We start from the raw sequence: 23587 nt of genomic DNA on the forward strand, positions 1-23587 counted from the left end.
TAACAGAACACTGAGATACATGCGACTTAAATACGTCACAGGTCGACTTCCATCTTGTTTGTTCACTTTGAACAAACACTTAGTGTTGTTTTATAAGAGCTACCGTTTTACACATATAAGGTTTTTAAAAAAACATATTGATTTCAGAAGAAATCTGAAAGAGGATTACACAGCTTCTCTTTTCAACTCATTTATCCCAGTAAATAAAAACAATGAAAATGTTTTTTTTTTATTTTTATCCTCGTCTCTATCTCTCTTCAGATGTCCATTTCAAACAGGTCATCTTCTCCTGGAAAAGAGAAAAACATCACAGTTAAAGAGAGAAATGCAGAAAACACGTATCATCATCGTACTTTACGTCTCAGACGGGTTTTACCTGCGCTGTCCTCTGTGTGCAGGCTTTGGTCAGTGTTGCTGTTCGGTGTCTGTTTGGGCGGCTTCGTGTCGGGGGAGTTGTTGAGTTTGAGCGGACTCGTGACGCCGGGGATGTCGGGCAGCTTGGGAGGCGTCCGAGTCAGAGGAGACGTCCGACACTGCAGGAGGAACTTCCTGTCGTAGATGATTCTGGTGCCTGCAGGGGGCAGCAGCAGAGGAAAGTTTGCTCAGTGCTATTCTTTCCTCAATGATTATGGTTTGTTGAACAAAAAGGATCAAGTGTAGAGAAATACAAATCTCTGTTACTATATTGTACATTTAGTTTCATGAAAAAAGCTTTTTGTTCAGGATAATCTGCCACAGCAGATAACTGTGATAAACACTCAAAAATATATTCTGTTAACCTTGACATTAAACACGTTGTCCAGTGTGTCCTCACTCTATACATGTCCACACACGTCCGTCACCCCTGTCCCACCTTGTTTTTTGACTTTCGTATCAGTGACGTCAACAAACCTTCAGTGACCCGATTCGGTTTATTTCAGGGTAAAACTCATCCCAGATGGATGAGTTGCAGAACACGTTATCAGTCGAGATCAACATGTGCACTTTAGTATGAACGTTCTCACAACTCGAGCGGGTGAAAACATTCCCTTCTTTACTTTAATCACCATACAGAGATTTCCCACGGCCTCCAGCGTGTGGACGTCTGAGTGTAACTCTGGAGAAATGGGTCAAACAACAGAACGTGACGACCAGAGTGAAACTGGGACTGAGGAAAAACTTTGTACGTCGCATCTGTGAATAAAATACATTTTCGTTTCCAACTATTAAAGGTCCAGTTTGAAAGATTTAGGTGAAAGGGATCTATTGGCAGAATTTCAATATAAAATAATCCTAGGGATGTTTTCACTTGTGTTAAATCATCAAAATTTTACTAATTGTAGTCTTCTTTACCCTCGAATGGGCCTTTTATATTTAAATACTTTATATTTACATACTTTATATTAACATCTGGAGCGGGTCCTCTCTACGGAGGCCACCATGTTTTTTTTTTACAGTAGCCCAGACTGGACAAACTAAACACCTTTGAGTTTTTATGACAACTGAAGCTACGGTTCTCTCTCATGTTTGGAAGGGGAGGGTGAGGTGAGGGGTGTTCAGCTGCAACGTGCAACTTCACCACTAGATGTCACTAAATTCTACACACTGAACCTTTATAACTTTCATTTTACAGAATAAACAATGCAGAAAAAAGGCTTTAGCTGGAGGAAAAAAAACTGTAGTTTATTCTCTTTTATCACTATTCTTATTTATTTTTTAGACGTTTACAATAATCAATGCAGCATTTACAAAGATGTTTATAATGCAGTAAAGATGCCGAAATTTTACGTAAAAAGATTTATTATTGTTGTCTTGATTCAAGTTCTATGTGCTTTTTAAATTTATAGATATTTATAATAAAGTTTATGGATAAACTGTAAAGACGCAATTTAATTTCGTTGTCAGACGGGTTTGATAAAGAAATCTTAAGAATTATTGCCATTCAGATAAATTGGTATCGAAAATCTTTTTACTCCCTAATATCGGTATCGGCACCGACCCTCAAAAATCAGCTGGGCTCTGATATAAATTCATCTTTTATGTAACTTAGTTTGATCTTAATCCAAAACAGTGGTTGGTTGTGAGAGTCTGGTCATTTCTAGCAACTACCATTTTCCCGTGTGAAAATATTTTGCACTTAATAATATATAAAGTCAATTATGTGGACCAGTGACGCGGTGTCGCCCACATCTCGTAAACATGTTGCTGCAACTCAACAACAGTGTGTAGTAATAACAAGACTATAAATAGGATACGAGTGAGCACAGTTCTATATTTGACCACACAGTCAGTGATTGTGTAATAACACACAGCTACGGGACGATGACATCAGGAACCTAATGTGTGACATTAAGCTTTCAGCAGGAGCGAGTCGACATAAACATATGAAATATACATGAAATTACCCTGAAATAAAAAATCTGATCACGTCCGACTTCTCTACCGGTTTAAATTATGCAGAAGATGAAAGTAATTCATATTTGAATGAACAGAGCTTCAGATTGAACAAATTTATTTGTAATTTGATTATGTACAAATAAAATACGTGCACCTGCACAGTCACTTTACATGTGAGCTCCAAATAAAATATCTTTGCAATATGCATGTAGGAAAATTATGTTATTGAAAGTTTACATTGTGTAGGGTTTGGGTGCAGAGACCTGCTCTTCTTCACCATCACTATAAAACATCCACTGAGAAACACGACACAACCGTGCATCAGATATAATATCTGCTTCTTAAAAGTGTCACATCAAAAAGAAATCCATCCTTTTTCAAATCAACTACAGGAAACCACGTTTATTAAAGAGGAACTTTTTGCAATGAATGTTTTGTTAGAGAAAATAAAAATACAAGGTGATATTTTTCATCTAACATTAATATAAGACGACACCTGCTGTGCAGAAGGATGGTCCGGAATGTGAGGGTCTAATATTAAATATCAAATATTAAGTTTCTTTCCGATCACATTCAAAACAGATCCACCACTTGACTGTTTGTCTGCAGACCAACATGGTGTAAGTGAAACTTCTCACATCTCTTTCAAATCTCCTTTTTTCCATTTCACAAAAAAGTGTTTTTGAATTACCAATGATAATAATAATATAATAATAACAACAACATCTTAATTTATATAGTACTTCTCAGAAAAGTAACAAAGTGCTTCAGAAAAAGTAAAAAAATACAGAAGAAGTTACATAGAAATGAATAAAAACATACAAACTAATAAATAAAAGACTAAAACATTAAATGTGAGACGGAAATCTTGTTATATTATTTTCATTTAATTGTTTGCATTCATGTTTTATGTCTAGCTTTAAGCCCCTTGTGTTTTGGAAGGTGCTCCATAAAGCTCCCAGTAATAAAAGCAAGAATCAGGTAAAACCAGGGGACGATAAAAGTATTAGTTTGAGTTAAAGAAGCCACTGACTGAGCCCGATGATATAAATAAGATGTATTAATATTTGTATAGCTCCTTCCCGCTGACATTGACCCGCTCCCCGAGCTTTACCTCCGGGCGTGGTGCTGAACAGGGTCCCCCCGGGGGTCGTGGAGTAGTCCTGCGGCATGTGGGCAGCATCGTGGATCGCGACCCGCCGGACCGCGGGGATCGCCCGGCTCGTGGTGGTGTGTCCTCCCGCTGACATGTCTCTCAGCTGCGGGTCGGTTGTGCAGGACGCTGGACAGACAGGAGAAGTTTCCTTGAGGCTCCACGTGGAGAGAAAAAGCCAAAACAACCCGGGGTCTTCCTGCTCAAGGGCACGTGGAGCGGGCGGCCGTGATTGGCTGAAAGCAGGGGGCGGCGCAGGAGCTGGGAGTTGTAGTTCTCTTCCGGGTCTGATGACTACAGTTCTACAGATACAGGAAAAACAAGGATCACACTAAAGAATGAAAATAAACATGTGCTGGAATAATCATGTCACACATTTATCATACAAATATATATAAAAAACACCCTCCCTGTGTTCCCTCCTTACTCTGCCTCCCTCTTTAATTTCATATTGATTTTAATAATTTACTCCTAAGGTCTCAAATGACCTTTTACCTAAATATCTTTCAGATTTATTGACCATGTTTCCACTGATATCAGCAGATGGAGCCGGTTACACATCTCAACTCCTAACAAAGGGTTAACCGAGCTTTTACCGTCAGAGCCACCGCATTATAAAACCCATTGAACCGAGGCAGAGAACATTTGTTTTTGTAAATACTTTTACAAATACACCCTTATATCGGCACTTTTTACTATCTACATATTATTTACTATCTTATCTGTTTTTATCTTTGTCTCATTCTCGTCTTTTCTGCCTGTTTGGTGTCATTTCTTTCGTTGGTAAGAAAAGGTTTATCATTATTATAAATCAAACTACAAACAAATCAGCAAAATTAGAGGACAGCTTAAAATCTTACTATGAGGATGATGGATACAACTTTATCTTATGGCCCTACAGTTCCTATAACTTGCTAAAAAAGGCACAAATATATGTTAAAGTACATTCATATCAAGTATTCCTAAAGTGAAGCTGTATTAAATACAATGGTAAATTGCCATAGTAACTTTTACCAAAGTTAATTCCCAGCTGAACACATGAGAAGTGGGACATTTTATTCCCATTAGCAGATATTTGAGCATATATTAAAATCAAAGAAGTACATCTGCATTATTAAAGCAAATTATCATATGAAAAAAACTTTAAATAAATTCTGCGAACCAACAACCAGAGCTGAAACAACTGTTATATGAAATAAATTGTTATTTTAATAGATTTTTTGGTCTATTTTCTGTCTTTTTTTTACACCAACAAATAGCTTTTAGTGAATCAGTGAAATCAGACACGTGTTCTTTGTCACATCTTTGTTTATTAAGTCTTGTAAATGGTTTGAGCTGGTGTACAGGGTAAGATGATCTATACATATCGTCATGTCAGAAGGACTCTGATTTGAAAGGCTTGTATACATATTCACGTTTGTTTCTCCTCCTTCCAGGACAATACAAAAGAAAAGAAAACAAGTGGTCATAGCTACAAAGCCTCTACATTCCCCATGATCATGGGCGTTGGCCTAGTCTAGATAATGCTTAAAGAACATCCATAACAACTCTATGAGGGTGCATAGCATTCTAATTAAATATATTTTGTCATATATTTATACATATATTTTCATAAAAACATCTTTTTTTTTGTGCATGTGCGCGGTTGCATTCCTTAGGATAGAGTAATATGATATTGCGTTTACATTGTCATGTATCCATTCTAAAGGAGTATAGGTGATCTTCTATTCTTCGCAACAGTTAAAATTTTACAATACTCTTTTTTAAAATACGTCGTCGTAGGTTACACGTCCTCTCGAGTCACATGCCTGGTAAAAATCCTCACTCTTCTATACCCTCCGATCCAACCAGGTGTAAAACCAAGCACCACACACACACAGTCTCACACACAGTCACACACACACACGTATCATGGGATCCATACAACTAAAACATGGTGGAGTTAAATTCATCATAGTGCAGAGGATCACAAATCACTTCACTCGCAAATTCAAACGCGTGACAATTTACATTAATTAGCTTTATACATATTTTTTCTTAGAGGACTTTTTATATGATTTTGAAATCGCTCGACATCTGGTCTTTTAACTGTAAAATGAACAAGAGGATAATGACTCTGTGGCGACACCTGTGGTTAGTGGTGGTAATAACAAGCAGGTGTGAATAAAACAGGCCCTAGAGGTTTGGTTTGGAATGACGGGTGTTAGCCACCGCAGAAGCTTTAAGTCTAAACTGTTGTTTTTAACAGTTGAGTTATATTTTCTGATATTTGTACTTTCTACATCCTCGTCGTCGTCGTGTGCATTTTGTGATAAAAGCATCAAATTTGCTACACTTATTGCAAAAGGCATTCCCCAAAGAATTAAGCTGTTGAGCCACCATGAATTTTCCATTTGTAGGGTTTGCCACCATATTAGACTTGTCTACACAACTTTGCATTTTAAATTTTCATGCTAATCATGGCTTGAAATTTTCAATGACTTGCATGTATTATCCCCACTGTTATAAGGGTGTGAGAACCTACAACAAACTGAAGATTGATAAGATTCACAGGGGAAATCTAAAAAAATTTTCTGTAAATTTTGTGTCATTAAATATATGAATAATAGGGTTTAATCCAAAATGAAAATCTTCAGGATTAAGACACAGTAAAAGACCAATAGAATAAAGTAGAGTGCATCGATTTAGTGATTGAGGGATAAATAAACTATAACATCAGTCAGAAGTAAAGGCTTGACTCTGTGAGAACAGTTGATTCTTTTAGGTAAAAACAAATGTAACTCTGTGAAAACACTTTACGATCTGTGTTTTCATCATCAGACACAAAACTGCACAAATGGAAGATTTCTACATTGTCTTGTTTAAATGGGAGAAATGCTTCACTAACACTAACACTAAAACTTTTGGTTCCTATTTTTTTTTTTTTAAATGAATTTGGATGATCTCAACAAACGGAAGTGTCTGTTCTCAGCAGGAGCTGAGCAGTAGACGAGGAGGGGTCTCCACACACAGGTTTGCATGTACAGGGCACAGAGACGTGGTTACTGACCACACACTGAGTACTCTGTGTACTTTTTGGTATTTGAATCGAATAACTCTCACATACACACCCACACAAACTCGCATTCAAACCATCCCTCTTCAAACCCCTTCCCACGCGTCCCTGCTCCGCTAAAACACGGCCGAAACAGCGGAGTCTGACCCCGAAACGCTCCCGTCGTGTCCCAGTCTCTGAGAGGAGGACGCAGAACCTAAAAAACAAAAACCTCTTGATTCTGACCAAGCAGAACTGAAAACCTGAGTGGAGGAACAGTGGAAAACGTGTGATATGTAATAAACATGTGCTCTATCAGATGAGGCGTGGAAAATACGTGCATTCACGTGATGTGTGTTCAATCATTCGGTGTCTCAGTCACTCAGGCTACAGTAGCGTTTTACAGTACTCATGAGATAAATATTGGGATTTTGAATTCCAGGAAATGTGTGCTACTATGATGTGACCCCTTCATCGCGCTGCCTTCGGGTTCTGCATAAAGTGAGTGACCAGCAGAGATGAAGGGAACAAAAAGTGGGACTTTTTTTAAATACGTGAAACACAGATAACTTAAAATTTCTCAGAAAAAAGAAAATGCAGTTGGTGGTTTCCACCTTATCGGCAGCAGCAGACTCTCTCAGGTTGTGTGACGTCGACATGTCCTGGTTTATTTTTTTTTGCTACGTTAGGTGCTGAAAAACAAACAAATCCTGCTCAGGCCTCCGCGTTCCCACACTGCTACAGCTGAGTCCTCTGATCTTGCGTCATCGCGCCCTCTCGGACTCTGTCACATCAAGGTCGACGGGCTGGTCAGGTACAGCGCGGCTGTCCGGTGCCAAACTCCGGTCCTGTTTGTCCAGATGTTTCCTGTCTTTTACTGACGATTCCAGTATCACATCCGTCATGTACACACACGCGGCCCTGGTGTCCATCTTCTGCGTCCTCGCCGTCCAGTTTTATTGCTGTGGCATACTCCAGAAACTATCCGACACTCTGACCAGGCGATAATCATTTAATCCTAATAATGTATTTCTCATTACGTGGGAACATATGTGTGCTTTTTCTTTGTTTGTGTGTGTATGTGAGTGTTTTTGTGTCTTCACAGTCTGGGGTCAGTGGTAATAGGACGATCACAGTGCTACCTGTCTATGCTCGTTGCACAGTTCCGTTCACAATCACATGCCGCAGCAGCACGATGCTGTTGCACATTAAATCCTTCAAAGCACCAAATCCTCTCAACCTCCATGTTTTCTTTTTCTCTCTCAATCACCCACTTTCTACTGAGAGGTCGACAGTGAGGTGCTACAGCCACTGCAGAGAAAACAAGGAGCACACAGAGATTTACAGATGAGATGGAGGAGCCGCTGATGGAGACGCCTGTGATTTTACTGCATATCGATTGAGGCTACTGATTAAGAAGGTGGATGGAAGAAAAGGGTGGGGACAAAAGTGGACCTTTGTGTTGTGGAGCTGCTGCACAATACAATCAAGCAACCAACCCCCTTCCCCAAAGCAAACATTCCCGTCGTCTGAGAACGTGAAAACACGAAGGGAGGGGGTGAGCGAGAGATTCAGTTCGGCACTGAAGTCAAAACAATGCTGCGAAACTGAGGTGGATCAGACACGTCCCAAAGAAACGACCGACAAGAAGCAAGGAAAGAGACGTCAGCTACACGCAGACAGGAACACTCACGAGCAGGGGGCGGCACAGCGGCTTTCTCATTCCAGCACTGAGCGCGCCAGTGACATCACAGGGGCAAAGAAGCCAATCATGGGGCGGGGCTCAGCGCCAAGCAAGGAACACATGCGTCAGAGAAGAAATACACGCACACGTACGCACACATACACATACCGACACATGTCCACGTAGCATAGAGTGCATATATCACATTGAGAGTAATTGGGGAAAGGGTCCGGTGGGAGAAGCGTCGGTCGGCTCAGCGGAGGCGGAGCTGTTTACAGAACCATCCAGTGAGGGACTTTTTTTTTGGCTGCAGTGTTATTGTACTCAACTCGCTGACACAAACAATCCAGTCAGGGGGGGGGAGTTAGGTCCTTAAAACGGCCCGAGACCCAACGCGTGGGCCAGCCCCCCCGAACCTTGTACCCCTTCAGGTTGTAGATAATGACAGTTCAAAAGGTCAAAGGGCATGCACCAGCAGTCATCATGCGATTACAGTTCACAGGAAGCACTTTTTGTTGCTGTTTTTTTTTTTCTCGGTTATTTTACTGACATTTATGTTTTTTTGTAGAAAAGAAGAAGAAGAAGAATCATCATGCCTTAGTCTAGTTGACTTTTTCTTTACAAATCTTATAAAACTACAAGTTGAACTCCTCTTTTTTTTCTCTCTCTCTCTCCTCTTCTTTTTTCTTTTGTGATTTTCCAGGTTCACACCTTGAGGATGGTTCTTGTGTTTGTCTTTTTGTAGTTTGCACTTCTCAGTCTTTGTCTTCCTCTCCTCATTTGCTCATTTCCATCTGCGCTCGGGTTGTGTTTTTTTGGAGGATGTTTTGGCAGTGGCTTTCCTGTCCTGGAAAACAGAGACACGGCATCAACACAAAGAAGAAACACACAGGCGGGATGACTCTGGCTGACTAAAAGAAACTTATGCAAAAAATCAAGGACTATAATTTAAGGGTCTTTCACACCTACATTGTTTGGTTTGGACCTTTTCACTTTTTGGTCCGAACCAAAATAATAGGTGTGAAAGGTGCCTTGAACCACGGTCTAGACCAACGCACCATAATTTAGTCAGGACTGAACAATGGTGAAGTTTGTTTGCAGTGTGAGAACACTTAATTGGATATTTAGAACTTTTAGACCAATTGCAGGAAGTTGAGTAGGAGCGACTCACAGGATTGTCTGTAGTCGTCCCCTCTAACGATCTAATACTTCAACAACAAGGACGTTCATTTTGCTGGTATATGACCTTATTGAAATTTCAATGGCAACAAATCTAGGACATTAACCTTGGTTCAGACCGGGGTCCAGACTTTCAGGTGTGAAAACGCCCTCAAACATAAACTGAACAGAACGTGAGAGACTATCAGGCTCTAACAGGATCCACTATGTTACCATAGCAGCATCTATCCAAGCACTGGGATGCACAAGTGCTTGTTGTGTGTCCCGTACCTGGAGGACTGGGTAGTATGTTTATTTCAGTGTTTAACTCTCCGCAGACTGGTGCGCTGCACTGACTGAGCACCTTTTCTCACATCCACCCCCACCTGGAGCAAGGAGGGCGGGAGGAGGGAAGGAAACAACACTTGGACCAGTTAAGTGCTGAAGCCTCTGCATGTGAGCAGAGCAGGAAACTAACCTTTCTGTCCACCAGGCAAAATGTCACCAGCCCTCACGGTTTCACATACAGTAAATTATCAGCCAATCACTTTCCCAAAGTACAATGTTTAACAGATTAAACCAGAAATATGCAAGAATATTGTTCATTTCTGTTAATACACATTATTTTTTACAAGAATTTAGCAGTTTTTAAATAATACTAATATCTGTATCTCTGGATAATTTCGTCATAGTTTCGGCTGATTGGGAAACAATACTTCCAACCTTTGTTTGGCTGGTGGCTGAAGTTTATTTCCCACCCTTCACAGTAAAATGCTGTGTGCTTCAGTTTGCGTGTGAATATTTTGAGTGGAAATAATGAAAACACAACCTACTTACTTTTCTAGCGAGCCCATGTCCGGGCTGATCAGCAAACTGAACCTCAGCAGCATAGTCCTCTTTCTCCTCCTTCTGCGCAGAAATAAAACAATTTAAACATTAATATTAAAACATCACGTTTATATTGATTCCACAATAAATAGTTTGCAGCCAGAGTGTTAAATAAAACCAAAAAGTATCTGTCATGGCCACAAGCTGTTGATAAAGATGGACGACATGACTGCTCCCAAAGAGGGAAGCTAAATGGTATCGATGGCCACCTTGTGATAATAATAATAATAGTAATAGTAATAATTCCCACCCATCTTGCTCCAAATGAGCAAGATGGCGCCGTTAGATTGATTTCTGGATATTGGGAGGAAGTGGAGAAACGTCCTCCATCTTTATTTACACTCAATAGTCATGGCAGATATTTCCCATGTGTTGCACCACACAACACATCAATCTGGTTCGATTCTGTGACCTCATCAAAATGATAAATTTTGATGACTGTTGTTAAATGGTCGTGAGCGAAAAAAAATCGAATTGAATGACCATCTTCCCAATCCGTTAATTCAAATGAGATAAAAGGGATGGAGAAAAAGATGTTCCCTCTCCGGGCACAGGAAGCGGCGGCTGGTTGGCGAAGCAACCTGACCTGGACCCGCCTCTCCTCCTGTCCCCAAGTGTGTAGGCCCGCCTCCTGGTGAGAGAAGCCCAGCCCCTTGTCAAAGGGCTGCGTGCCCTGCAGGAGGCGCCCACGCAGCACATGAGAGTAACCCGTGTCACACACCGGAGTCAGCAGAGCCTCCTGGGCCACGCGCACGCTGACGTCCCGTCCCGACGTCACCGAGCCGACCCAGCCCTGCAGCGAGTCCTTGTCTGGTAAATAGGGTTGAAATGCTCCGCCTCCGACCATCCTGGAGAGAAACGTGCAAATAAAGAACATAAAGGAACATGTGGAGTAAATATGTTAATGACCATGTCGGCTACAGACAGTGACTTCTGTTTGAGCTCAGTTAAAGACGACATACCGGTTGTCTCCATTGTGCTCGTTGGCCCGACTCAGTCCCGACACCTCACACCGCTGGGCGTACACCTGCTGGCCTGCAACAACAGAAATCCCTTCCACTGAACCCAGCCTTTCACCTCCTCCCTTTGCTCCTCCTCCTGCCGCCAGGACCTCCCCTCTCCTCCCATCCGACCTCTGACCTCCCAGCTGGCCGTTTAGGTTGACCTTGGGTACGGCGCCACTGGCCCTGACCCTGTCCCTTTCTGCCAGTGCACTCGCTGGCTCCTGTGGCGCCTCCTCCTCCTCAACCTCCCCTTCCTCATCATCCTCCTCCTCCTCCTCCTCCAGCTCCATGATGGAGCCGCTGGCCCCGCTGGCTCCACTGCTCGGGCGACCCAAGCTGTAGGGGAGGGACAGCGTGGCGCACTCCGAGTCGTCAGCCCGACTGCTGCCGTCTAGCGATGAGTCCTCCACCGTAACCAGAGAGGGGCTGACCCCTGCTGGCCACACCTGAACATCTGACATCTCCATTAATGTGTCTTCCTCTGTGGTGGCTATGGGGGCACACTCAAGGCTGGACACTTCCTGCCAGTAGGGCTCCACTCCCAGTGGGGAGGGCAGGTTGTACATCATGGAGGCCGGGGACAGAAGCTCCTCCTGCACCAGCATGTAACCTGGAGGGAAGACAGGGCGAGACAAAAGAAAGACTAACACCACGCAGGCACAGCCAGGGAGCGGTCGGGGGGGTGGAGGGTCGACTGTTTCTCCAACTTATACAAGTGAGTGAGAGTCAGGGAAACAGTGTGGCTCCGCCCTGTCCCAATATACTACACCAGGAAGTAATGGAGGCTCGGTTTTTATTAGAGCCCGATCCATTTAGCTTTAAAACCTGAAATGAGCCTTTCACAGATACATCAGTATCAGCTTGTATGTTTATGAAAGCTTTGATTTTACAGAATAAAAAAGTGGAGAAAAGTTGTACATTTATGTTTAAATTACACATAAATATATAGAATATATACCAAAGTATATTTGGTTGCATTTCTTACTCTTTCTTCATTATATTTATCGATGTTTTGTAGTAAAGTTTAATGCTAAGTTTTTTAATATTAAGCCTGATTACATTTCTTTGTCATTAGGGTCTGATAACGACATCTCAGGAGTCACTAAATATGTATATTATCCGATATATTGGTATCAGAAATCTTTTAATTTTGGCATCTGCCTCCAAAAACCCACACTGGTCGGGCTCTAGTTTTTATCAAGCATCTTAAAGTTTGGATTATTAATTTATGAATCAGATATTCTTCAACCCATTACATTCAGTGTGAGTAAGTCACACTGATCCTAAAGGAATCTGACTCCAAGACCCTGATTAAATAAAAGTCAATATATTCCCAGTTTTAAGGGGCAGAGCAGAATAATGTTCTTGTCCAGCAACAAAACATCATATTTCATCTTCCTTCATCTTTCTACCGTTCCTTTGTCTAATTGATATTAAACAAAACAAAGTATTTGGGCTATTTTCCTTCTGATTTTAGTTTTAAGTAAAAGCCGGCTCAGGTCATGGACATTGGGACACAGCAGTAAGAGTGAGGTGGGGGATAAAGGGGCTTTGGTTTGTCATCCACTGTGAGTCAGGTGACCGATGCTCTAGTTTGCCTCCATGTAAGGACGTGAGTGTAGAGAACAAACATTGTGTTCCTTGATAAGAGGAAAAAAGAAGAGGTGAGAGTTGTGTATCTATTGTGGGGTTAGAACGATATAGATTTAATGTAGAAGTGTGACCTTCGACATCTCAGTGAAAATATGTCAATTGGATTTTAAAAGGCTGTCAGAGACACATGTGTTTCAGCTGTTTCACAATTACTACTACAACTACTACATTTAAAGGGTATACTGTATACTTGTACATACCAACACTGTTTTTTTATTTAAATGAAAATGTCTCTATCATCGTTCTAACCCCTGTTAGACGTCTCTGGGTGGGAGTCAGCAGCATGTTGCAGATTCTGTGGAGGAAAATGCAAGTTACTGTTGCTCTCACATTCTCCTGCAGCTGCGCATCAGACTCATGCTTTTGTTTGTCTGCATCCCAAGGTCACTGTGCACACACACTGTTCTACACACACACACACACACACACACACAGACGCAGACACTTTAGACTAAATCTTCTATTTTAAAGTGGTTTTGTAATTGATTTGCATCTATTAGTGGAGGTTGGTCTCCAATTTTTACACTAAACTGATCTTATCTATTACAAAGTTGAAGTATGTATTACTTCTCTGTTAGGGAGGAATTTATAGGATGATCAGATTTCATAGAATAAATGATAATTTTATTAAACATCTATCAATGTTTAAACACTGAAGTACTTAGTACAATAGTTTTGGTTTTACTACGGTTTTACTAAGAAGTTATTGAATGTTAAAAAACTATCAGAGGACACAAGGACACACAAACACACATCATATGTTTAGGCTTTTTCTAATATTATTTGTAAGATCAATTTCTTGGCAGATTAATCATGTGATGTATTGTTTTGACTTAGTTGTAATGTAATTTATGTTTCATGTTTTGATACCTGGCAGTTTGATTAAAAATCTATTATTCGAGTTTAACACTAAAACCTTGTTTGAAGAGAAATAATGTTTATGAATTAATTAAAATGTTTATTTAATGTTGATTAAATGTTTTCACTAAGTCGTTGCATCAGTTACTTTGGATGAATAGTGTTCAGTGATATTGAACAGTAAAGGAGTATTTCACCCAACATTTAGAATAAGATGTTTTCACACGTATAGTGAAGTCCTGGAGAAAATGTTTCAGTTAAGCAGCGAGAATCAAGGTAACAGATTCAAATTCCAAAAATCTAAAGTCATAGTGTAGAGCGTTTTTTTGTTTTGGTTTAAAAACACAACATGATAGGGATTAACACTATATTGACAAGAACATTCATGTTCTTGTCAATATAGTGTTAATGACATTCACTGGATTTTAAATGCTGTGATGTATAAACACAATAGAAAATAGAAAGTAACAAAAAACTAATTGAATAAATATCCGCTTAGTTATTATGATCCAGCTCCAGGCAGAGAATGATCTACTTTGCCTGACATGTCTTGAAGGATATTTTTTTAGTCTTTTAGTCTTATTATTATAAAATAATAACAAAAAATTACAAGACATTCTCAAATCATCTCAAGCTAAAAACTGAAACTTATTCTTATGGGCTCTATAACATCTTTGGACCGTTAAAAATAACAATAATGGGTGAAACACTTCTTTACTGTGTCAGTATCTGTCTCTCAGAGTTTATGGACCATAGTGCGGGTAAGCGTGTGTGTGTGAGTGTGTGTGTGTGTTTCTGGGATGGTAAGGGGCCATGGATGATGGGAGGGGGGGCGCCAGAATGAGGTGATCAGGGAGGAATGAGTCAGAATTAGGATGAAAGTTAGAATGAGTCGGATGGAACTGGGTTAGCCTTTCCCTTCACTCCTGCTATTTAAACATAAACACACAAACACACACATACACACACATAGGTGTCAAAGGCACAGGATGTAGTGAAGCACAAATACACTCCACAGATTGTCATGGTACGAGAAAAAAACACAACACACTGCACAGCACGCTACTCACTTTGCCACTGTACTCACACACACATATACACACACAATACTGCATTCATATTACAATAAAAAATGAGGACACACACTCTTATCTCACAGGTGACACTTAAATGTACAGAAGTAATCACACACACACACACAGACACACACCTCACAGCGTTAACCCTGCTGGCAAATAACGTTCAGACAATGTCAACAATGAGTTTGTCGTCAGACTTGGGCAAAACATTTAATGAAAATCATTAAATATCGGCACACAAGATATTTTAAGGGCTCCGTAGAGTATAGATTTAAAAAATTTTTTTATTATATTATATTTTGCCCATGAATGAAGGAGACAATGTCAGAGCAACATTGGACGTTGAACGTTATGCGCTACGCAGCTGATTATGTGTTACAGGGTTTAGCATGAAATAAAAACACACACTATTTATTGTACAAGAAAAGAAAACATTGGTTTGTTAATATAGCATTTAAAAACAAGACTGAAATACACCCATTGAACAGAGAAAACATTTTACATTGTGAAATAAACGTCATACATTGAACGCATGCCATGCACATAGAGATGTCATAATCAAAAACAGCAAACTTTATTTTGTTCCAGAAGCTGCACACTCACACATTTTAAATACTTCTAGTGTAAAAACTAAATAAAATATTCGTACACATTGATTTGTTGCAATATGAGATAACAATATTATTTTACTGCAGCCTAGGTCTGAAACACACACTCACACACACATACACACACACACAAACAGACACTGTAACAGCAAAGCATGCGACATGCACGTGCACAAACTGTAGTACACACACAGAGCTGGACTGAGAGAGGAGGAGAAGGTCCACGCTCTGACTGAACGAGGGAGGAGCGCGGGGAAATAAGATGACAAGAGAGGAGGAGGCCCAGAGGTCAACATGAGGTCATATGAGGTCAGAGGTCGGAGAGGAAGAGCTGTGAGGAAGAAGAGCAGGAGGAGGAGGAGGAAGAGGAAGAGGAGCAGGGCGGCTGGGCAGCAGATATGACATGTCATAGGTTCAGAGAGAGAGAGAGACTGAGAGGAGGACAGAGAGGGAGACTGTCCCGAGGAAAAGACACAATTTCAAGGTCGCGAGAGCATTGCACTTGTGTAACAACGTCTGCCGTCAGTGGGGGTGAAATTCAGTCTTTTTCTCAGGGAAAGAAAGAAAGAGAGAGAGACAGAAAGAACGAGGGAGGAGTAGAAACAAGGTATGAAGGCCCAGAGAACACTATCATCTGTGTACCAGTGTTACTTTTGACTAGTGTATCCATCCCAGGCACACACACACACACACACACACACAGATATCGCACAGAGCCAGACAAACACGCACATATAATCTTAACAAACATCCGTCATTTAAAAAGAGGAAATTAAGTGTTTGGCCTTAAATGTCTTAAAAATCCTGTCAGTAAGAGTGAACGGGAGTTTTCCTCATTTCTCATATTAAGCACGAAGAATAAGAACCATCATGTTCAGGGCTCAAATATGAGGTGTGAAAGAAAAAAATGACTTGTGCCCTTAGTGCATGCTGCAAAAGGCCGGGTTCATGGTGGGAGAATGACACCATTCGTCAGACCTTAAAAAACATGGCTTGAGTTTCATCATCATCATCATCATCAGCGTCATTTTGACATGAGCAGCAAACCACCATGCAGCCCGAGCTCCCTTCAACTTACCCCTTCTGAAAAACGGGGGTCTAATAACTCGAGGCTTGTGCACTAGGCGCGGCGGCCTTGTGTCCGTGATCTCTTGTGGAGCAACAGAGACAACAATGAAATGGCTGTTACCCAGACTCCAGGCAAACAGGGTCTCAAATCTTTCATTGTGACGTCTTAGCTAACTGTCATATGTCAGTACATCTGTGAGTTGTATTTATTTACATGCTAACTCAAGATAGATGTGAGTGAATAATTGACACAGAGACAGAATTATGGTGCTTTTATATGAAATAATGTCACCAAGCACCAAATAATTCCTATAAAACTCTTCATTTCTGATCATTACAGATTATAAAGAGACAATGAGCTGAACATTTGTCTCACGGGGAATATGCGGCATATTAAATCCATATATATTTAATCTCTTCTCACTCAAAATATCTTTAAAGGAGACACATTATGCTAATATTCAGGTTCATAGTTTAAATTGGGTTATTAAGGTTCACATGCTAACATGAGACACTTTCCTCAGTGTCCATCGCTGCAGCTCCTCTAGAGGAAAGAAACACTGAAAAAGCATCATGTGTCTCCTTTAACAAACTTTGGAAGACTTTACTTTAAAACAAGTAGATTCCTAACACAGTATAGAAATAAGTCATGATCTAGACTTAGTGACTGTTTTACTTGCTTTAAGATTAAAAATACATTAAATCACTTCTTAAAGAGCGTCGCACATATTTTATAAATACAGCTGGCTGAATATTCACTGCTGAATATATTGATTTGAGCATTGTGAGTCTTATGTGCACGATGCGTTTGTGTGTCTTACCATTGCTGACGCTGGGCGACAGCAGAGTGGAGTCGCGGTCGCTGAGTCGACAGGCGCCCTCGTCCAGAGAGCAAGGCGCTGGCGGCTGGGCCTGTCCCTCCAGGGACGTCACGATATCCGCACGGTCGATGTTCCTCAGGGCGATGTACAGGCTCTCCACTGAGAGGGGAACACATTGGTGGGAGGAGACGGAGACGGGGAAACAGGTAAAACAACAGAAGAAGAGACGACACACAAAGAAAGTCAGGAAAGATGGGAGATTATTGAACAGTCAAAAAACAGTCACAGATTCACTTCTGTGGTGAAACTGGGATAATATCTGTGACTTGCAGCTGCTTATGTGCACTGGGAAATTAATTCTACATTATTCATGCAGCTGAAAAGTGATTTCTCAGAGAGGTACGGTTGTGTTGGACTTACTCTTGGCCCTTTTGCCTTCTCTGCCCACCCACAGGTTGAGCAAGGCAGAGCTCTGGTCCAGCAGTGAATTGGGATTCTCCACACGGATCCTGTTGATGTCGTCCGTGCCAAACTGAAGCTCTCGTGCCAACTCTGCCAAGAGAACAGACGAGCGGATTAACAGAAACCTCCATCTAATAATTCTCTGTGTGTGGAACGCATTCCGAGAACTGTTCATCTTATTGGTTTCACACTCGGTACGAGTATTGTTCTGGGCTCAGGGAAGTGCAGTGTTGAATTTGGTGGGATTTGATCATGAAATACACAAATATTAATAAAATTTGACCACAGCCAGTCCTTACTTGCTGCAACCAGCATCACCACAGGCCGAGCAAAGAGAAAACACGGATGTAATAAGTGACTGACCTGCCCAACTCAAACCGAGCTGCTCAGATATGATGTTGATTTTGATCTCGGTCCTCTCCATGGCATTCACTGTGGCTACACAGAAAGAAAAACAGAAAAATATAAGAATCTGTGTCCCCAGAAAAATGTAACTGAGGAGAATCAAACTCTGACTCACTCAGTCCAGCTGATATCTAAGAGACTGTAGTTTGCTGGTAAAATGATGTGTGAAGGTTGTCATGAGTAATTTAGACTTAATTGATAAATCATATCAACTTCCACCAACTTTCTATGTTGTGTGATTGATATGTTACTCAAATTCTTCTTCTTTTTTTTGGTTCTCTTTCCTAAAATACTTGCTATTACATTTGTTAATAGCAAAACTTACCTTGACATAAGCTCTGCTCTGTTGAAGGAAATTAGCAGCACACACAACAATGTTTTTATGTCCACATGATCCTCGGGGCCGTGTGGGAAAGGGGGCCGGTGAGAATTTCAGGGTTCATTCAGGTGCTAGTCTCACCAGTCAGAGTAGCATTCAGAAACCGTTACAGAGGGACTGAGGTGCAATGTAGCAGCGCTGTGTATTTGATAGACAGAAAAGGCCTTTTCCCCTTCAATCCCACCCACTGTCGACACCAGTTAAACCAACCACAACGGCTCAATCTTGGCTCATTTACCCCAGGCCAGTGTCAGGGCTCCTCTGTCTAGCTCCACTGCGAGGTCCTGCTCATCTCCGCTGCTAAGCTACAGGTGCTGATGCTAACGGTGTCTGCTGCCATGCCATTGGAAATCGCAGTGGAGAAACCAGCGCCATGCAAAACCAACCACGGGGGTCATTCATCTGTTGTCATAGCTACCAGGACACTGAGGGAAAATAAGAGGCTAATTTGCCAAGTGCCCTGGAGCCATTTTGGGTCATGTTGGGGGGGGGGGGTTGCTGCTCAACTTTTGGTCGCACATTCAATATACGATTTGCTCTGACCGCAGCGCAAATAACACTGGGTCATACTGTAGAGCAGTGCATTGCATCCAAGGCTCAGTCTGTGCCATGCGTGCACGCGAGACATATAGGGGGTGGGAAGAGTAGGGAGCAGAGGGTTGTGGGTAATAAAAAGGGCAGTGCAACATTCAGTGCCCGTCTCCGCTGTGTTTGTATCAGGAGAGGGCTGAGGGTCCGGCAGAGAAACACTCACCCACACCCGGCTCGTTCAGAGCACTGTAGCGCTCCCTCAGGGCGAGAGGGGTTAGAGTCCTCCTGCGCTCCTCACTCCCAACAACCTGAAATGAGATAATAACAACAAAATCACATTATACTTACATGGTTACTTTTGTCTGGCATGTCTTTAATGTAGTACTTTTGTACCCTTTTGATAAATAATGGCAAAATACATGAATATGAGCATAATATCAACCACTGTTTACATTTTCAACCCATGACAAATATCCCCTGTTTCAAATACTGAAAATTCTCCTTAAATAATGAGCAGAAGTCTTTTAAACAACTTTCGAAAAACTTTATAAAGATTGCCAGTTCTTACCTTGACACAAGGTGGCATGGTTATGTTAAGGTTACACAGAACGTGCTGCGTGTCCTCGTACTTGGTGCACTTCCGCAGAAAGGATAAAAAGCCAGCGGCCTCCTTGTTGCTGTCTCTGACCTGAGATCAGGAAAACCCAGATGGAGAGAGGACGAGAGAGAAATAGAGAAGAAGCCGAAGGACGCATAGAAGTCAGACAAAGAAAAGATGGAGAATATCGAGAGAGAAAATAGTGGGGAAAGGAGAGAAAGCAGATAGAGGAGTAGACGAGAGATTAGAACAATAAGAAGTAAGCAAAGAGAGATGGAGCAAAGAGGAAGGGAAAGACGTGACAGATTAAGAGACAGGACACATGAGAAAGGAAGAGTAAGAAACAGAGCAAGAGTGAGAAAGAGGAGGGACAAAAGAAGACAGATCAAAAAAGGTATTAGATCCCTCCACAGTGTCTGGGGCATGTGGCGGAGTAACATGGGACGAGAAGCAGGGGGAAAAAGGGATGGAAGCAGTCCACAGGCAGGCGAGAGGGAGAGATTTACCTGCACATTTACCTGGACGTCTGTCAGACCAGACAGTTACAGAGTGACCGTGAGAGAGAGAAAGAGAGACAGTGAGACAGACACATACAGACAGGCAAGGCCGCAAAGATAGGAAGGCAGGCAAAGAAAGTGAGGGCGTCACAGGACATGCAAACGATTACCCGAGTGAGTCGACAGGTAGATAGGCAAGTTGTTTTTCGCACCATAATTAAAAGATAATAATCAAAGTATTGATCTGATGAGGAAATGTGTCTCACTGACAGACGGACACGGACAGAAAGACGGTGACAAATAGATGAGGTACCACACAAAACAAATGAGCAAACTAGTGAAAATTTACAGAAATATAGACAAACATGAAGAGGCACGTACATACACACACACTGATAGGCTGAAGATATATCTGCTGCATTCTAGGCGTGTACTGTGCATGTTACTGGAGAAACACAGAACTCAGACTATATGGAAATTCTGGATTTGTATTCTGCAAACAAAAAATCATGACGACCCTGGAGGAGGTAAGTTCTGTTCCTTCTGAGATCATATCAGAAAAAGAGCGATCGCTGCGGTGTGGTGGATTTTGTGAGGCCTTTAAATCAACAATGTTATCTGTGTGTCTGCTCCTACACTGCCCCTACTGTTCATGTGTGTATCGCATCTTGCGGTCATTTCTGAGGACGTGCACAACCGATGCACCAAACGGACACATGATACACGAGGAAGTCATGATGCGTGCACGTATGCGTAGTGAGAAGCACGTGTATCTCCGGCCATACAGTGCAAGAGAAGGGTATTTAAATAACAAGAAAGAAAAGAAAACCAAGAAATTACTGTAAGTTATGACAAGAGAGAAGGACAGATTTTATAGTGATTCATCCATATCCAAAGGGAAACACATTGCATCAAAATAAGGCACAATTATTATCTTGTTGTTTATTTTGGAAAAATAATGATTTGACAAACCACAAGGATGAAGAAAAAAAGACATCAAGTTATGCAACATATCACAATATATCAAATTATCAATAACATTTATCGTATATTATTCTATTCCATTTAAAGATCTTAAACTTAGACAGTGTTACACATTTGTTTCAGGTGTGGTGTGAGATTCCTGTGGTGCAGAGGGAACACGGCGCTGTGCTCGGAATCTCAACTTTTACATGCTAATGGTGAGACGAGCTGAAAAGTGTAGATCACAGTGAAAAGCACACGGACAAGTGAAGAAAACCACCGTATGGACAGGTTGTCTCAGTGATCAGCAGGTGGGGGGGGGAAACCGACTAACAGGACACACTGAACCCGACAATACGACGAACCACAACACTGTATGAGTAGTGAGTGACAGAAAAAAGGCAGGCGTATGAGCAGTGAGACAGAGACAGACCTTGACAGAGACGGGCAGCCTGTTGTCCCTGAAGGCCTGGAAGCTGAAGCTGCGGGGCTGCTGCGTGGCCTTCCTGATGGGCACGAGGTTCCCAGAACACTCGAGGTGCAGCGGCATGCCCTCCATCAGCTGTGGAGAGCGCGAGAAAACGTTAAGGGCGACAAGATGAATCAGTTTTGAGGCAGCCACAACTAAACTTATAGATGATATAAATCATTCAATAGAAACAAGCGCTAACTGCTCAAAACCCACATTTATCTCCCTAACACCTTTCCCTGTCTCTGCAGTTTAACTGTGCTCCTGTACTGACCTCGATATCGCGACTGCGGGCCACTTCGCTGAAGTTTTCATGCAGCTCCAGCGTCTTGTCCATCTTGTCATCCGTCATGCAGTAACAGCGCAGACGACCCTCCCGCACTTCGTTCATCTTGGCGAAAATGACAAACTTGGCCATGTACGGCACGGACATTAACTCCCGGTACAGCAGGTTGGCAAAGGTCACGGCCTCCGCTGTGCGAGGACAGTCTGCCAGCCAGAACCTGGAAGAAAGAGGCAGAAAAGGCAGATATAAGATGGATTATTATGCAGATGTGGGCTGAGGAGCAGGGAAGAGACGCTGACGGGTCATAAATTCGCCCCGGCTCCTGTTGAGGCGCTCACCTTGCAGACACGTTGGTGGTAAAGTTGGCACAGTTATGAGCGTACATCAGCTTAGTGGTTCCAGTGATGTCCTCCCACTGAGCTGGTGCAGTTCCACCTGAGGCACAACAAACACACCGTCATTCATGCCCCAGTGAACAAGGCGTCAAGATGCCTGAATGCACTTGTACTGCACATTTTATGTAAAAAGAAATCATTAATGCAGAGATATTAGGCAAACGTCTCGTGTGTTTGATCATCTCTAAAGTGGATTGTACCAATGACACTGCAGAGCAGACGCAAGCTGGTGGTATCACCCTCCCCTGCATCCCGAGCGCTCTCCCTCCAGGACGGTGGCAGTGGGATGCGCAACCCGATTGGACGGTGGAATTTGCGTCGGCGTGGTTCGATGGTCACCACCGGGCTGAAGGTCGCCTGGTTGCCAAGATGCCGTGTCAGCAGTTCGTCAGGGATTGGCTGCGCCTGAAGTGGAAGTGGCGAGGGGAAAGGTTGTTGAGCAGGAAGATGCCAAAAAGACAGAAAAACAAAAGAATATGGAGCCGAACAAAAGGCGGGGGTGTAAATTTGTTAATTAAGATACAAACAACTGAAGCAGAAACACGATATAAAGGCTGAAGTACAGTAGGTGATGCAGGAGCATAGAAAACAGGCAGGAAACAGAAACAAGGGGAGGATACGAAAGGAAAATAGAACAGGACGTGTGCTGTAGACTGAAAAAACATCAAACTCGCAAACATACTCACACATGCAACCAATTCATATTTCACACTTGACCCAGCTCAGATCAGTGCATCAGCTTGGTCAGTGTGGCTCACAACTTAAATCAGGGAACTGAGGAGTGATGGATGGCTGGATAAAAGGAAAACATAAACAGAGCAGCATAAGGCATAAAGCAAAACTCATGCACCTTCCTGAAATAACATCAGTGCAAACCAGTGCTTTGACGGACAACGTAAACAGCAGCATACACCCCAAAAACAAAAACAAAATGAAATGTGGAGCCCGTAATCCGTCATAATCTTTCTGTCGTGGAGCACAAAGCCGAGTGGAGGTGAAGTGTGAAAAGAGACCGTCAGCAGGAGCGTGGGCCAAGTCCCCATATGTGTGTCTGTGGAGGTCTGGATGAGTGACAGTCGGCCGCACATTCGCCAAAAAGGCTCCTGCTGCAAATGCTAATTTGGAAACGCTGCAGTGTGGCAGCACAGGCTGAGACGATCATCAGGTCAGGGAGAGGATTATATCAAATGTATTATATTGACGTCTAATATCATTTGC

At 42.1% G+C, this 23587-nt stretch overlaps 2 protein-coding genes across 8 annotated transcripts in view; both read right to left on the bottom strand.

Moving 5' to 3' along the window:
• Window positions 1-232: 232 nt before the first annotated feature.
• LOC118125727 (eukaryotic translation initiation factor 4E-binding protein 1) lies at window positions 233-3742 on the bottom strand. The gene is made up of 3 exons (XM_035184639.2): window positions 3491-3742; window positions 377-571; window positions 233-289 (listed from the first exon to the last, which is right to left on the bottom strand). The coding sequence occupies exons 1-3, from the start codon at window positions 3624-3626 to the stop codon at window positions 258-260; spliced, it is 363 nt and encodes a 120-aa protein (XP_035040530.1). The 5' UTR covers window positions 3627-3742; the 3' UTR covers window positions 233-257.
• Window positions 3695-23587, bottom strand: part of ank1b (ankyrin 1, erythrocytic b) — a 61983-nt gene continuing 42090 nt past the window's right edge. The window contains exons 29-43 of one of the 7 annotated variants that reach the window (XR_007034981.1): window positions 22570-22774; window positions 22313-22409; window positions 21963-22191; window positions 21653-21781; window positions 19730-19849; window positions 19385-19469; window positions 18210-18284; window positions 17805-17936; window positions 17385-17543; window positions 16574-16645; window positions 11256-11907; window positions 11015-11141; window positions 10243-10314; window positions 8959-9094; window positions 3695-3831 (exon numbers count right to left, since the gene is read on the bottom strand). Coding sequence is in view for 5 of the 7 variants with exons in the window: in XM_035184634.2 (XP_035040525.1) it covers window positions 9723-9791; window positions 10243-10314; window positions 11015-11141; window positions 11256-11907; window positions 16574-16645; window positions 17385-17543; window positions 17805-17936; window positions 18210-18284; window positions 19385-19469; window positions 19730-19849; window positions 21653-21781; window positions 21963-22191; window positions 22313-22409; window positions 22570-22774 (2223 nt within the window). In the remaining 2 variants the exon portion in view is untranslated. Of the gene's footprint in view, window positions 3832-4819; window positions 9095-9696; window positions 9792-10242; window positions 10315-11014; window positions 11142-11255; window positions 11908-16573; window positions 16646-17384; window positions 17544-17804; window positions 17937-18209; window positions 18285-19384; window positions 19470-19729; window positions 19850-21652; window positions 21782-21962; window positions 22192-22312; window positions 22410-22569; window positions 22775-23587 lie in introns of those variants that run through there. The other 6 variants (XR_007034980.1, XM_035184634.2, XM_047344441.1 and 3 more) reach the window with 6 other exon arrangements.

Source organism: Hippoglossus stenolepis, chromosome 18 (genome assembly GCF_022539355.2).
Source record: "Hippoglossus stenolepis isolate QCI-W04-F060 chromosome 18, HSTE1.2, whole genome shotgun sequence".
Classification (NCBI taxonomy): domain Eukaryota; kingdom Metazoa; phylum Chordata; class Actinopteri; order Pleuronectiformes; family Pleuronectidae; genus Hippoglossus; species Hippoglossus stenolepis.

What these genes read in the sequence shown, in the direction of transcription:
- LOC118125727 (XM_035184639.2), bottom strand. Translation starts at nt 3,626, where the DNA reads ATGTCAGCGGGAGGACACACCACCACGAGCCGGGCGATCCCCGCGGTC. An exon ending in GTTCAGCACCACGCCCGGAG is followed by an intron (nt 572 to 3,490) that starts GTAAAGCTCGGG and finishes TGCCCCCTGCAG; the next exon opens with GCACCAGAATCATCTACGAC. An exon ending in GCACACAGAGGACAGCGCAG is followed by an intron (nt 290 to 376) that starts GTAAAACCCGTC and finishes TCTCTTTTCCAG; the next exon opens with GAGAAGATGACCTGTTTGAA.